The 16,806-nt window shown below is 38.5% G+C and overlaps 1 protein-coding gene across 1 annotated transcript in view; it reads left to right on the top strand.

The window, feature by feature from the left end:
- RASAL1 (RAS protein activator like 1) overlaps nt 1–16,806 on the top strand; it is a 1,855,221-nt gene that overhangs the window by 1,594,414 nt on the left and 244,001 nt on the right. The window contains exon 16 of the mRNA XM_044068436.1: nt 5,494–5,666. Coding sequence (XP_043924371.1) covers nt 5,494–5,666 — 173 coding nt within the window. The remainder of the gene's footprint in view (nt 1–5,493; nt 5,667–16,806) is intronic.

Genomic DNA, 16,806 nt, shown 5'->3' with positions numbered 1-16,806 from the left:
AACACAATTATATATGTCAGTTCAAAGCAACATCATTTACCCAGTGGGGAAACATTGATGTTATCAATTTACACTGACAATTAACCAACAAATGAGTAAGTATGTGATAAGGTGCACAACCAATTCATGAAACTAGACCATCTGGAAAATATTGAATAAAACTTCATCACATAGCATGCCTTTTACTGACACAGAATGGTAAGAATAGCATGACCATTGGCCAGGCTGTTGTATTCATCAGAAAAAAGACTGCTGCTTGTCAGATCCCCCTTTAATTTGCTTGGGAAGGGTCAGTAGTGTAAATAGCAAACACAGTGGAACGATGAAGATGTTTATGGTGCTGATCATGTTATTCCTGGGTGTTTGGGGCTTCCCGTTAGTGATACTTCTTGGAAAGGAGGGAGGAATCAAACCATGTTCTGCCATTCATTCATTTTCAAATGCTGCAAGATTGTAGAATATGGTCTTTGTTTCTACCTTCTCTACATTTGGTGGATGACGACCAAGATAAAAAATGAATTAAACAAGATTACTTGCACCCTGAAGTGATTAACACCATACTGGTAGACTTTCTGCTTTTAAAAGCAGAGGAAATGTCATCTTTAAGCATCCCATAAAGATTAATTTACTACAATGACTTACACATTATAAGTATCCTCTGGCATTTTCAAATTCTGCATGACTGCTATACACACCCATTCCCAGTATAACTCATCTTTTTATCCTGTCAGAGAAATCTATGCCTTCCACCCTTTTATGGTGATCTAGGCTATTCCACACTCCGGTATTGTCATCACTCTTGCCAAATGTGCTGTCAAGGTAGATGCAATGCATCTGGGCTTCATTACAGGATAACAGACAACTCAAGAACCTCTGTTAAATCTGAATTAAAGGAGGCGAGTATCCGTTTCATACTTCAGGCCCAAATTATGTTTGTTCTTTTCTAGTACTATGTAGTAATGTTAGCTTCTTTTTACTGACAGATTATCCTTGGACTGGGTTAGTAATCTTAGTGTCTTATCCCTGAGAGATTATTCCTTTTTTCTTTCTTTTTTTTTTTCTCATTTCTCTTGTTTGGTCCAGCACCCGTCAACTCAAGCCCACTAGCTTCTCTGATTAGTTCCTTCACCTAGAGATGATGAGGACTGCGATACAGGAGATGGTGCCATAATTCTGAGGGAGTCTGGGATTTTCCTGCTCCTAAATTCTTTCCTCCTGCACACTGACATATATGCCTTGAGTGGGTAATTGGAGTGGTAGAGTGTTTACTTTGCCATAGACCCAAAGAGAGGCCACACCTACCCAACTACCTTCCACCCCCCAACCTAGCATTCATCTGAGCTTCAGCCTCCATCAAAGCTCAATGAAGAGCTTTCCTAGCATGCGCCCTGCCCTCCAGGGTATACACACCTCCATAGCATGCTCCCTGTCCTCCAGGGTATACACACCTCCCTAGCATGCTCCCTCCCCTCCAGGATAGACGCACCTCCCTAGCATGCCCCCCCCTCCAGGATAGACACACCTCCCTAGCATGCTCCCTCCCCTCCAGGATAGATGCACCTCCCTAGCATGCTTCCCCGCCTCCAGGATAGACACACCTCCCTAGCATGCTCCCTGTCCTCCAGGGTATACACACCTCCATAGCATGCTCCCTGTCCTCCAGGGTATACACACCTCCCTAGCATGCTCCCTCCCCTCCAGGATAGACGCACCTCCCTAGCATGCCCCCCCCCCCTCCAGGATAGATACACCTCCCTAGCATGCTCCCTCCCCTCCAGGATAGATGCGCCTCCCTAGCATGCTTCCCCGCCTCTAGGATAGACACACCTCCCTAGCATGCTTCCTCCCCTCCAAGATAGACACACCTCCTTAGCATGCCCCCTCCCCTCCAGGATAGACACACCTCCCTAGCATGCTTCCTCCCCTCCAAGATCGACACACCTTCCTAGCATGCTTCCTCCCCTCCAAGATAGAGACACCATCCTCCCTACCTGCACCATCAACTGCCTATGTAAGCAATTAAACACATGTCAGCAGAGCTATAGTCATGACTGCCTCCCACTATATCACTGATGCAGACAAATTGTTCTTAATTCTGGTGCAGCTGTCTGACAACTGAGTGACTTAACTAACAATCAGTGCTGACACAAAGCTGAATGAACAGTAAACATAACACAGGCCGTATTCATTCACTACCCTGGGCAAACCATAGTTTGTACTCCTTTTGAACTACATTTAAAACTTGAAGTGGATGTCAGTAGTTCTTGTTATATGCGACATATCTATGTTGTAAGCATATAAAGCAAAATCAAAATATTACTCATCTATATCAGTATTAAAGCTAGAAAAAAATAAAGAGAAACTCCACATCTGCTCATAAAAGAAGCAGCCATTATTATTATTATTTTTTTTAACAGGGGAACAAATTCAAAGTAGTGATGAGTCAATCATAATATGCTGTGCTAGCGTTAAAAGATGAAGTACAAAAACTTGAGAATGTGTGGAGGGACCTGGCTTTGCATTATTCATTATGACTAACAACTGAATAAATGTATGCTTTCTATGTTCCCTGCATGAAGAATTGTTCTTTTATTACATAATTTATTCAGGTATATAGTATTAGCGTCTTGCAAGTGGCTGATTCTAGACTTGTGAACACAGCATAGTGTCTCAGCAGAGAAGATGTCTCACTCACAGCCCCAGTATCCAGTGTCATATCTCCTCCCACTGTCCTTGTACAGTCTGTATGTTCTCCCAATGTCTGCTTCAGTTTTCTCTGGATACTTCAGCTTTCTTCTACCTCCAAAAAGCATGCTGTCTGATGAGCTACTCTAGAATTGTCTGCATATATTGCATATCATTTTATCAATCAATATTATCCTTGCTCTTGTGGCATTATGATGAGTTTGTATTGTATGAATTAAATTAAAACAATTCTTGTTCATCTGTGAGGCAATTTCTACAAATGTTAAAGGAAATGTGACTATCAGCTGCCAATGACATTCCATATTGGAAAACAGAACTGAGAAATGTTGAGGTGTTTATTCTATAATACTCTTTCCAGAGTGTAAAACAGAATTAAGAAATGATGAAGTGTTTTTGGTGCAATATTTATTTTTTTATTGAGTGTCTGTTTCCTACTCTATATCCTATATACTGAGATGTTTAATTGTGACTGCATATTGCTCATAAATGTGTTGTATTGGAGTTTTTAAGAGTAGATAAATAAATATAGCATCGCTTATATGTTAGAACTAAGAGCAAAATCCAACCAAGAATAAAAACCATTTGGCACGACAGGACCCGGAAGCACGTAAACAAAGGCTTTCAAAATAAGCAGATGAAGAAATCAAACAGGTGCATAACAAGGCAAAGTAAAAATCCACAATATCTTCCAAGCGCTTTCACTCGACCACTTGCGAGCTTTTTCAAGGCAAAAACATTGCTGGAAGTTCATTCACATTAAATACTTCCAGAATCATCACATGACTTCCTGTGAACCTTTCCCAACAGGAAAATCACCATATAAGGAAATTCTAAAAGGCATTCTTATTATCATTAAAAATAATTCATTTTCTAAAAATCTTGGCAACTAGATACCATATTAAACATAAAATCAAATCAAACTGTTAAAATGTGGCAAAAAACAATTCTGCAAAATATTTTTATAATCACAAATAAATGCAGTGACCCTTTACCCTCGGGGTAAAATCAAAACTCAAATTGAAACCTAGAGTTACTGAATAGCATTGTAAAACATTTCTTTCCTAAGTTTCAAATATATAACATGACATTCCATATATCTTATTATAAGATTTTGTAAATTCAAAAATGAGTAAAACAATAAATGTCATGTTGTACCAAACTGTGTTATAAACAGGCTTGCCTCAATTTCAGAACACTACTAATGTTAAGGGTGTCATTCAGACCTGGGTATCTAGTAGCATCTAAACGGAGCTGCCAAAATAGCTCATGGTATTCTAATTTTGACTCCCAACTGCCCCCTCTTATATCCGGTTGTACCTGTTCCAAAACCATAAACTTTATGTTCATGTCCTTACATGTCAAAGAGTGTTTATAAAAGGCATTACTTTCCGTCCTTACATTGATGTCATTGAAGTGTTCATAAACCCTTCTCCTAAACACCCTTTCAGTTTTTCCAATGTAAAAACCATGGCACGTGCCACAGCATCCAAGATAGACTACTCCCTTAGATCCACAATTAAAATGTTTGTTAGCGTGGAACTTGAATCTTCTAGAGGGAAGGTAGAAGGACCCCGAATTCAGCATAGCGTGGCATTGCTTGCACATCCCACATGGATAAGTGCCTAATTTCTTTCTATTCTGATTCTGTGGATCCTCTAACCTGATTTCTAAAAGTTCTTTCAAATTCTTGCCCCTTTCCTAACAAAAGAAAGGAAACTGGGCATAGAATCCTTAAGATCTTCCTGAAGTCTGAGAATGGGCCAATATTTTTTAATAATCTTCTCGATCTGATCTGAGTTGTTAGAGAAAGTATGTATAAAACTATTTTTTGACTGTGAAATGTCTTTTGAAGGGTTTGGTAACCTCTCATTAACACCCACCCCCAATAAAGGGGGATATTTATTAGCCCTCTTCTCGGAAATTTCTGTAACTAGTGCTTCTACCAGGGCTTCCGGATATTGTTTTTCATTAAAGAATCTCTTTAAAATGGAAACTTCCTCATTGAAAAGTTTGTCCGTGCTGGACATTCGTGAAGCCCTAATTAGTTGACCCTTCACTATCGCCTTCTTTTGATAGAGCATAGTGTCTCAGCAGAGATGATGTCTTAACTCATAGCCCCAGTATCCAGTGTCATATCTCCTCCCACTGTCCTTGTACAGTCTGTATGTTCTCCCAATGTCTGCTTCAGTTTTCTCTGGATACTTCAGCTTTCTTCTACCTCCAAAAAGCATGCTGTCTGATGAGCTACTCTAGAATTGTCTGCATATATTGCATATCATTTTATCAATCAATATTATCCTTGCTCTTGTGGCATTATGACGAGTTTGTATTGTATGAATTAAATTAAAACAATTCTTGTTCATCTGTGAGGCAATTTCTACAAATGTTAAAGGAAATGTGACTATCAGCTGCCAATGACATTCCATATTGGAAAACAGAACTGAGAAATGTTGAGGTGTTTATACTACAATACTCTTTCCAGAGTGTAAGACAGAATTAAGAAATGATGAAGTGCTTTCGGTGCAATATTTATTTTTTATTGAGTGTCTGTTTCCTACTCTATATCCTATATACTGAGATGTTTAATTGTGACTGCATATTGCTCATAAATGTGTTGTATTGGAGTTTTTAAGAGTAGATAAATAAATATAGCATCACTTATATGTTATTACTTTGGGAAGGTAATAATAGGGATTGTGATAGAACTGTTGAGTCAGAATTGTTTTTTTTTATAACAAATCAGTTAATAAATTAAGTAACTAAGCAAATAGATGGATTGTTTCTCAGTTATAGAGGGTCAACACCGGGCCGTCTTCCATCCTTCAGTTATTATCAAGGAAGGATATCTGCACAAGAGGAAAGCAGAAGGGATGAACCTAGTCACACGTTTCACCTTCAAGAAGCGTTATTTCTGGCTGAGCACAGAGACACTCTCTTATGCCAAGACTTCTGATTGGCAGGTAAGCCTTCCTAATAAAATAGATGTGGTGAAATTATTACTTGTACAGGCAGGGGAGCAGGAAAAATTCAGGGAACTACAGGCCTCATTACCCTTACATCAGTGACAGGGCAAGTCATGGATAAAATCACAAAGAAAAGGTTGGTTGCTTTTCTGGAAAGTAACAACATCCAGGGCAAAAACAATCATGGTTTCTTGTCTAGAAAAATCTGAGTCACATCTGATGTATTTTTTGACTAGATTGCAGAACAGCTAATCAAGAAAACTCTGAGTGATATGGTCTACCTGGATTTTGTCAAGGCTTTTTTAATGTCCACATGTCTGCAAGGAAAACTGAAGGGTTTGGGGAAAGGATCAAGGCTAAAGAATTAGACTGTTGTATTGTTGAATGGTGGGATGCAGAAAGGTGAGAGGAATAATGCAACATCCAACTACACCTCGGCATTAACCCTTTGAGTGCATTAAAGATCACTCCAGCAGTATGAATGCAGCCAGGTATATACCATGTACGCCACAACATACATTTTTTTTAACAATTATTTTATGTAAAGGGGTTGCTACAATTCACGTGCAAAATGACATGTTTATTTTAGTTTACAATTTTATAATTTGTTAGATCTTCTTTTTTGTTAGAATTCCTGGTTGGCTATTTGTTATGCTTAAGCGTGTCATTTCAAAATATATTTGCACAAGCATAAAAGTATAATGTTTAGAAACATGCATGGTCTGTGGCTGAGAATATGATGGGGGCTACACTTACATTCTGCAGGTTACATTCTGGAATTTGATAAACAGTTCCAACATTCCTACCTACCCCTTGTAAAGTACCCTGGTAACTCCCCAACATTCATGGAAACACACCATCTGCTGTACTTTGAACAAATATTTCTGTAGAGGTCTTTCATGCACTCTCCGTATTTTATTATTCTCAGTCTAAGGTTACTGCATCCGGAAAAATAGCAGTATTTAAAAGTAAAGTCATTACAACGATGCTAGCTCTTTCTCCAATATGCCACTTTCTCTGTGAAAGAATAAAACAAAGTGAGCAGGCTAGCGCACATTGCTAGGGTCCATAATGAGCAATGACCATTTAATAAAGCATAATGTTCAGGCAAACAAGCTCCAACAAAATAATAAGCAATTAAGTTTAGAGGACATGAAGGACAACCATCCAGCGCTTTTCAGAGAATTCATTTCAGACACTCTCCCATGTAATAGAAAACAGGGTAATCCCTTGTACCTTTGACAGAGAGGTGCAGCAGAGAAAATGGGAGAAGAATATGAGGAAAGATTTGAGATGGCTGACCAAATAGGCTAAAGCATTGCAGTTCAAAGTCAGTGTGGGCAAATGAAAGGTACTGAGGCTGGGTCACATCATCTGTGGCATGGGAAAAGAGAACTGAAGGTAGCAGAGCAGGAAAAGGATTTTATGTGATGATCAAACCAGGACTGGATCTGCAGGAACATAGTAAGTGACTGGGTAGTGTCAGCAGGCAGAAATGTTGGAATGTAGCCTCAAGAATATAGACACCAAATAGGTAATGGAGATAGAGGTGAGCTAGAATGTGCACTTAAATTGCAGACTGTTCATTCTGCCATATGCCTTGTCAGTTGTCTTTCTCATGACAGCTTGTAAATGTTGTACTGTTACTGTATTAGATTGATAGCTCATCTGGTTTGCATCTAGACTGGGATATTGAAGCTAACTTACTACAGTGTTTAAACATAACATTTCTAGATAACTCCATTTGTGAGATTTCTGCTGAGAGTCATTTGTGAGATAGACCATGCCTCTGCATTCATTCAGATTGCTGAGAGCTTGTTGTTTCCAGGAAATTCCTGTATCAGCACTTTTGACTTTCTTACCTACACTGGCCATGAACCATTCTATAATGCCATTAGCCAGAGATCATTATAACAATAACCCACGCCTGGGTGCAGGTAATGCTGGATTTACCCACGGTTGGTGTGGTTTGGACACGAGGGTGAAGCCCGAGTGGCCAAACAAAGACAACCGTGGGTAAATCCAGCATTACCCACACCCAGAAGTGGGTTATTGCTATTATACAATGACATTATTTAAGGAAAAAAATAATTACTTTTCTTAAATAATGGCATTGTATAATGCCTCCTTGCTGCCCTTCCGCAGCTGTCTGGTATTCTGCGGCAGTCCTGATGTACTGCACATGCGTATGCTTATGAAGTACATCAGAGCTGTGGGCAAAAGCAATGGAGAAAGCAAGATCTTTGTTGCTTTTTACAAACTGTTTCTCTGTGTTAAATGGGTTTAACATAGCAAGACAGCTTGAAAAAAGCAACGGAGAATCTCCGTTGCTTTTTTTAAAGCTGTCTTGCTATGTTAAACCCATTTAACATAGCTTGACAGTTTTGAAGAAAGCAACGGAGAAAGCAAGATCTCCGTTGCTTTTTACAAACTGTCTCACTATGTTAAAGGAGTTTAACATAGCGAGACAGCTTTAAAAAGAGCAACAGAGATAGGAAGATCTCTGTTACTTTTTTTAAAGCTGTCTCACTATGTTAAACTCGTTTAACATAGCGAGACAGTGTGTAAAAAACAACGGAGATCTTGCATTCTCCATTGCTTTAAAAATAGAGTTATACTAATAGAAAAAGTCTGGGCGACCGGACCTTTTTCCATTAGTATAACTCTGATTTACAACATGCACGCTGGCCAATCAGCGTGCACGTTTTAGAATATTAATGGGGGGATCGTTGTATAATGAGGCTTATTCTACTGGCTACAATGTATTATTGATGTTTTCTTTGCTATTTCATATTATGTATGTCTCTCTGTTGAACAAGTCTGCCATTTGATCAATAGTGCTACTATGTAACCAGTATTGGCTTGCATATACTATTATTTTGTATAGCTAGTACTTCAATTTGCCTACTCAGTGGAGATTATATTTAACCAGTGCTGGCTGCACAAGATAACAGTAAAACTATGTTCCTATTACTCTGTATACAGGTTGTTTGCAGTATATTGAATTTCATTTTATACTGTTAACTAAATGGAATCTATCCAACTGGACTAGCTTGTCAATAAAAACAGTCAAGAGTAAATAAATAGATAAATGGCAAAATTATTCCACAGCTGTTTGAAATGTACAGATGTGGTCCATTGTCTGGCCTAATGGACTTGGTAATGTCAAGCAATGTGAAGATTGTTTGTTACTGCAATTCTGACTTGGGTGGAAGGTAGTGGTTCCTGTATTAGAAATCTAGGGAATTCATCGGACATAATAATTTTTAATTGTTCATTTACAGATTTGTCTGCTAGGTGGGTAAACTGGTTGTTGGACTAATTTCAACCACATGCTGGGCAGTAAGGCAAGCATACAGTTAAAACAAATTCATGACATGCAGATACAGTTTGCATAAAGATTATACAGTTACCTTGTGGAGAATCAGTGACAATAGTCAGCAATTGAGTGTACAGTGAGAAAGATATTCAAGCACAGATTATATACAGCTATAGTATTTATATGTGTATTACACGCACATTACACACTTCACAAATGCAACATGCATTGCATTAATCACGTAATAGGCTGAAGCAGGAAATTGTAGGCGAGGAATGTGGAATGACAGTTATAAGCCCTTGTGAGTAAAACAGTATGCAGTTTTTTTAGGTGTTCAGAAAGGTTTCTTCTAAAAACGGGGTACTGCATCTCTTACAAATGCCATTAGATATTTGATTCCAGATGGCACGGGCCACTTTAGATACACTTTGCAAACCTGCAGCCTAGAGGAAGAGAGAGACTGACTTATCATTTGTGCTAGGAATTTTAAAACAGAAGAATGTAGATTTGTTTTCTAAGAGGTAAGTATCTTTCATGCAGTAAAATTTAAAGATGAGTGAAGAAAGAAGAGTAACAGCAATTACAGGGAGCTGTTTGCCTTTTGGAGGGTAATACAGTGATGCCAATGACTACATGCTGGATGAACGAATTGGCAGATAGTGTTAGTAGTAGTTTATCGTGCATGAGTATTTTGGGAAGGCCTACAAGCAGTCAGTGGGACAATGTATTCTAGTCTGAGAATAACATCCTTGATGGTAGTGGTACTAGCAGAATTAATTAAATGGTTGGAGATAGAGTAGTAAGCCTTAAGTTGTTGTGTGACTCCAGAACATATATCTGTAATGGGTTTTAATGATAGAGGTGGACCAAGTAAATTCAAGCACTGGTACTGACTGTCCTCATGGATCAGTTTGCTGTCAGGAGTAATAACGGTTTTGATTTAGACTAAAGAGATTGGTAGCCACCTTGGCAACATTCAAGATGAATTTCCTATTGAAAAGCCATTTGAAGAGGAAACTGAAATTGTTTTGTAAACCATGTTGTAGGTTATGAATACTTAAGATAACAGAGGTGTTCTCATTAATAAATAATGGTGGTTAAACTGGGGCCAAGTACAGAACTTGAAGACCAACAGAGGTGAAGGTGCATGTTTGTGCAGTCAGGGTGGTCCTGGAAATAGAGAAGGCCCTTTGTGAGAGATAGAGAACAACGATAGAGCTGTGAAGCTGAAATCAAATGTTTTAACCTTGTTGGTAAGGTTGCTATGCTTAGCACTTGCATAGGCTTATTTATGAAAGTTTTACCAACATATACCGGTTTCTTTCCATGTATGTATAGGTTCTGTCAGAGTGAAAGAATATATACTAAAGAGAGTGTTATGCCTTGGCATGAAGCCATGTTGGAAGTCTCTGATAATCCCACAGTAGTTTATGTGGTCAAGAACATAATCACAGAGGCTTTTTTTTTCAAACATTTTAGTTAACAGACAGAGAATGGAACTGGGTCTGTAATCATGGGTTTAAAGGTTCATAGGTAAGTACTAGGCTGTCAATCTGCCAACTATTACAAGCCTAGACAATACCCAGAGGCCAGAATCAAACCCTGTACCTTACGTCTGTAAGGTAAAGACCTTAACCATTACAAACCCTGTACCTTATATCTGTAAGGTAAAGACCTTAACCATTACACCAACCCTACTCAAAATAAATCCAGTTACCTGGAAAGGGAAGAGAATCCACAGACTTCTGATCCACCAGCAGCAAAGACAGGTGTGCTATCTGTTAAGCCACTGGCACTATCCTGTGCTACTATGGGAGTGGGGACTTTTGGAATGGGAAATACAACTGCACATTTGAACTGAAGATAAACGATACCAACTGCGAGTCAAAGACTGAATACATGGCTCTATATCAGAAGACCAAATGGAAAAAATATTGAACGGCAAAACAGCGAAAAGACCAGACCTCAAACTTGCTATTGTGGGGGGCTGTGCCCACACCCCACTAAATATATATATATATATATATATATATATATACCATCTCCAAGATCGCACTACAGTGAGGAAAGGGCAAATATTCCAATCTTCACTGTACCACGATCTGGCAAACAGCACTTCGAGGTCCAGTCTTTTCGCTGTTTTGCCGTTCGATATTTTTTCCATTCGGTCTTCTGATATAGACCCAAATACATGAGCAAGGGGTTGGAGATATAGATGACAACTACACAAATGAAGTAGGGATACAAGTAGGGTTACCATCTGTCCCTCTTTATGTAAAACGTTTCTTATTTGGAATCTTGTGTCTTGTGAAAAAATCACAAAATATGGCAAATATCCTGAGATTTTAGGAAAAGATATATTTTCTGTTAACTGGATAAAAGCATTATATTTTATCTGAAAGATCTTAATAATATATAAAATAATACAGACAACTCAAATTCTATAAAAGTGAGCTTTTACTTTGGCAAAGAAGTGAAGTCTGGTTCTGTGCAATGGTTGTGGGTATGATTGGTCTTCTAAAAACTAATGTTTCTATAAAAAATACCCTTCTTTAGTTATCTGAAAAGGTGGCAACCATAGATGCAAGTTTACATATGGGGTTATTTTTTTCCTGGCTTTTCATGAAATGTTGTAAATATTTTAAAGTAATTGCCTGAAAATAAAAGGGATGAATAATGGTGAGCATTTTGAAGAATATGTGTGGAGAGTGTAGGAGTGTTGTAAAGGAGAGGCGGAGGGAGAGAAGGAAATGTGTTCACTTTGTTGAAGAAGTAGGTTTTTGTTAAGAGTAGTAATTTGTTTAAGCAGCTTTGAGTCCATATAAGAGGAAGAATATCTTTCATTTTGTGTAGGACGGTCAGTATAGATGATGTATTTTACCATTTCCTATAAGAGTTTTGTAACTGGAGGACACAGCAGTAAAGGAAGATTTAGTTTATTTATGAGAAGTTGACATTTTTGTCAAACTGTCAGGTAATCTGTATGGTTAGGGTCCCATGATAGGATTGACACTTGTACTCTGTTTTGCCTCTAAGCTTTACTTGATTTCTAGCTTCTTTTTATACCATGTGCAAGACCTACCTTTGATTCTATGTCTAATGGAAGAAACTAAATACCTTTTCTATAAATGCAAGTACAAGGTTGAAAATGTCCAGGGTAGGAAGGTTGCTTGCTAAAAGGGAGCTAAGACCATGACTTCTAGGGGTGTGTGTGTGTGTGTGTGTGTGTGTGTGTGTGTGTGTGTGTGTGTGTGTGTGTGTGACTGAAGAAGGTCTTAGGGGTTGGTAGTATATGATAGTGCGAATCGAAGGTTAGTCACTATTGGGGGCAGGAAACATGTCTTATTTTTTGAGAAATATTTGTGATGAAGAAATCTATAAGGGATTCATTTCTAGGAGTAGCACTGAATTTAGTTGGAGAGGAAATAAACTGTGATTTATAAGGACAGATATTCAGTGATCTGGGAATTATGTGGGCCTAAGAGGTTAATGTTAAGAACTCAAGTGAAACTTATGTCACCTTTGTATGAATATGAACATATGGAATATGTTGTACATTGAAATAGGTTTGGCGAAGAAAGGTATATAAATGACATGGGTAGATATCATACAGTATGTTGAAGCTGCCATGTAAATGAGATGAGGTGGAAGAAGCGATTCTTTTAAGACTCAGTCAAGCTGAGAGTGCTGAGGTTGTGCAAGGATACCTAAGCTTCAGAGTTACCCCATTTGTTGTGAAGACTTTGGGAACTGAGGTGGAAGATTTAAATCCTTTAAGGCTTTGAGCATTACAGTAAATGATTTTAAATCCTTTATATTGTTTTGCATTTCTAGTAGGTTGTAATAAGGGAGAGGACTGAGTTTGCAGTGAATAAGCAGATGTGAAAGATAGCAAAGGGTGGGTGGGTATATGGAACTAGATCCAGGTCTATATTTAATGTTTCTGGCTATAAGTAGTAGTAGTAAATACAGCAGTGAATCATGTCTGTTAACACATTTTGGTGGTAGCAGTTTTGCCATTTAGAGAACCCACAGTCTTGTGTATAGCTGATGAAAGGAGAGACAGGGTAAGTAGTAGTTGAAGGAGGGCCAGACAGAGACAGGACTAATAATAATGCAATGAACAGAAGACTTGAAGAGTTACGTAATGGAGGGGTGAGAGAGAGAGTTATTGATACACCACTAGTCAACAAAGAAGAGTATTAGAAATAATAATGGAAGATGAAACAGCAGAAGAGAGTGGAGCAATGATAACAGGTAGTATGTGTGTATATGTTAAAGAGAAGGCTAGCAATGTATATTGCACGCATGTGCTGTTACACAAGGTCTAAATGATAGTGTCTAAGTAGGTATAAATGTAAAACTGTTCCCAAAATGTTCCCAGTGGTATGTTGTATGTCTTTGCTGCTATAAAAGTTCTAGTAGAACATATTAGGTGTGTGTATCTACAAAACTATTTGTAGATGTACAGCAAGAGGCAGAGGGAATAGTGAAAGTAAAACAGATAGAAAGTAGGGATTAGGCTGTATGAATTACTGAAGGTAATGGAAGAAGGAATGAGTAAAAAAAAAAGTTCCTTTCAAAGGTTAAAATGATCTGCTGTTCTAGTGGTAAGTAATAAATGCCCCCTTCTTCTAACAGCAAGAATAGTTAGATATAAGCCTTTGTTGCCACTAAAGGATAATAGTTAATGGAGAAAGCCTTATCTTCCCCCTAAGGCTGCAAGCATAGAGAAGGGGGAGTAAGAACCTTTGGTGCCACTGAATGCTTGAAATAAACCAGAGGCCTTGTTTGACACCTAAGTCCAATGGAGTAAACAAAAGAGGAGGTATCTTGTGCATCAAGTGCTGTGAAATGTCTTAACTGTTCCCTAAGTTTAAGAGTTGTAAATGCTTATGCTGGTACCATTGGCTTAAGAAAAGGAAGAATGAAGATGCAACCTAAGGCTGTGGGGTGGAGTAGACGGAGATGAAAGAGCTTTTTCTGCCATCAGAGGCTTTTTGTAAATAAATAGGCTACTTAAGGCCAAATGCATATAAAATAAGGAGCTGTTGTGCACTTCAGCTTCTGTAAAATGCTTGTAGATAAAGAGAGACAGAGATCTAAACTGCTGCCTGAGACTGAAATTTCTAAAAACCGTGCTGCCACCACAAGCTTAAGAAAAGAAAAACACCTTATATGTTATCTAATGCCACTGGAGAAGAGAAGAAGCAGAATTGTGAGCCTCTGCAGTTGTATAAGACAGGGCAGAAAATGAGGAGACCTTGTCTGCCACCTCAGGCTGATGGAGTAGAGTGAAGGAGAATTTGAGAGAAGGGGAGATCTACTGCCTAAGGCCTGGACATAGGAGAGCAAAAAGTGTTAAATCCTTCCAGTGGCTTGGATTGGAGGAGAACAGGTGCTGGAGAGGGACAGATGAAGTTTGGGGAGGCAATGAGTAGAATTTGGCTGAACAGCTGTAATAACACTGCACATAAAGCAGAAGATTCTAAATCACAAGGGGGTTACTTAAGATGTGATTTGAGTATTTGTAGATTGAATATGATTGCAAGCTGTGTTAGACTGCTGTGGATTGACCAAAAATGGTAGGAAGTGATGTTATAGGGTGGCGTGATGATGTGATTGGATGGAGGTTGGGTTTGCAGGGCTAAGAAAGCACAGTAACTGGATTGATAGAATAATGAGATGTGGCTGGATGGTAATTGAGTATACAGAGACTGGGTAAACAGTATGGAAGTTATGGTCAGAAAAGGGTACATTTAATGATATGGGGGTGGTGGTAGGAGTAGGGTAGTAGTGAAATACCAAAATAAAAGAAACAAAAAAAGAAGAATCACTGACTCTGTTAATCAAAGCAGGTTTTCAGACTGAGTAGACAGGATGGTAATTGAGGCTATAAGTAGGTTAGGAAATAAAATTTAAGGAAAATAACTTGCCAGTTGCAAATGAGGGGAGATGGCATAAGAACACTAAAAATTACAAATTACAAAAGAAAGTAAAACATCGATAGATGTCCAACTTACTATTAACAATACTACTTATCATAGCACAGTTATATAGAACCCCCTCTATGTCCATCTTGGCTCAAACCTACTACCTAATTAGTATAGAGTCCCTTTGTATTAAACCAAACATCATTCTCCTAGGAGATTTCAAATACCACTCCATAAAGATGTATACATCCTCAAACATGTAAATTCTCTGGACCAGTTAGTCTGTACCCCAACTAGGTATGGCAAAATTCCTGGATTTGGTCCTTGCTATTGCTGTTTCATAGTTCAGCTTTGCTTCCCACTGCTTAAATCAGACCACAAATCAGTCACATTCCTCATAAGTCTCAAACTTAAAGCAACATCCAGTAACTCGGTATTCAGAGATTATGTGAAGGTTAATCTACTAAAACTTACTGATGATCTGGCTACACTCAATATCCCCTTCCATTTTTATGACATTGCTTATGTGAAATCCTTTACTGTCAAATTCTTTGCACATGTAAATAGATAGATAAATGCTTCTGTCTCCCTCAAAAATAAATGCAATGCCAAATTCAAAAATAAGCCCATATGGTGGAACCCTAATATAAAAAGGCTCTATAATAAAAGGAAAAAATTATCACTCACAAAAACACATTTAACTCTCAATATGCCAAAAGCGCTGTTGCTAAACTAACCAAGGAACTCTGTACCCTGATCAAATCAACCAATGCCAGATATAAGATAAAAATAACCACCCAGGTAAAAGATAATCACAAAGCTGCCTTCAACTGTTAGAAACTTCAGAACTAATGCCCAGCACTGTGCAGAACTAACAGTAAATGATTATCACATTCACAGAACCAGAAAACATTCCTAATCTACTAGTACACACGTTTAGCTCAAACATCACCCCCCCATTATTCTGGTATCACAAACTAGCATCTATCACCACCACCCTGAGTAGCTTAACTGGTTCAAACATTACCCTGGGCCAGTACCATAAACCAGTGCCAACCCTGCAAAAAAAAAAAAAAAACAATTGTTACACTGTAAGCCTGTAAGCAATCAGCTTATTACGGGTAGATATATGCCCCCCTCAGCTCTTCAATCAGATTGAAGAGCAAAAAAAGATGTTCCTTCGAATGGCACACCAACTAGGTGGCCAGATGCATGACATGCCCCCACCCGCCCCAGCCATTCAGGTCCTGTTTCTGTATCCTGCCCCCAACCCTCCTGCAGTGCATTTATTTAAAAAATAATTTCTTCTTTTAAACTGCAGCAAACTGGTTGCTATAAATATAATAAACAATTGCCACAGATTATACCTTGCATGCACAGAGCACTACAGCACTCATGTTTTAGTTTAACAAAAAAAAAAAAATAATAATAATTTCTACTTTTTAAACTGTAGCAAACTGCTTACTACAGTGTAGCAAGATGCAATACTAGGTTTTAAAAGCCATTATTGCATTAAAGAAAGACCAGACTCAACTGATCACACCACCCCCATCACTTTGAACCTAGAGCAGTTGCTCCTCTCATGCCACCCAAGCTACACTACTGCCCAACTCCCACCAAATCTCACAAGAACAAGTCCTCAGGGTGGTATCTAAGGCCAAAAACTCAACTTCCATGATGGACAAACATACCAGACTACCTGCTGATCAGTCTGAAACATTATTTGCCAGACCCCCTAAAAGGCTATTCAATATCAGCTCAAAGCAAGCTTTATGTCAGTTGAATGGAGGGCAGCAGAAGTTATTTCCTTGTACAAATATGGGATTTCAATGGACCTGGATAAATACAGATCCATAAGGCTGGCCAGCATCATCTGTATGGCTTT

This window comes from Protopterus annectens, chromosome 4.part0 (genome assembly GCF_019279795.1).
Source record: "Protopterus annectens isolate FY-2018-M chromosome 4.part0, PAN1.0, whole genome shotgun sequence".
Taxonomy (NCBI): Eukaryota; Metazoa; Chordata; order Ceratodontiformes; family Protopteridae; genus Protopterus; species Protopterus annectens.
Note: the sequence above shows the minus strand (reverse complement) of the source record. Positions and strands in the feature narration are given on the sequence as shown.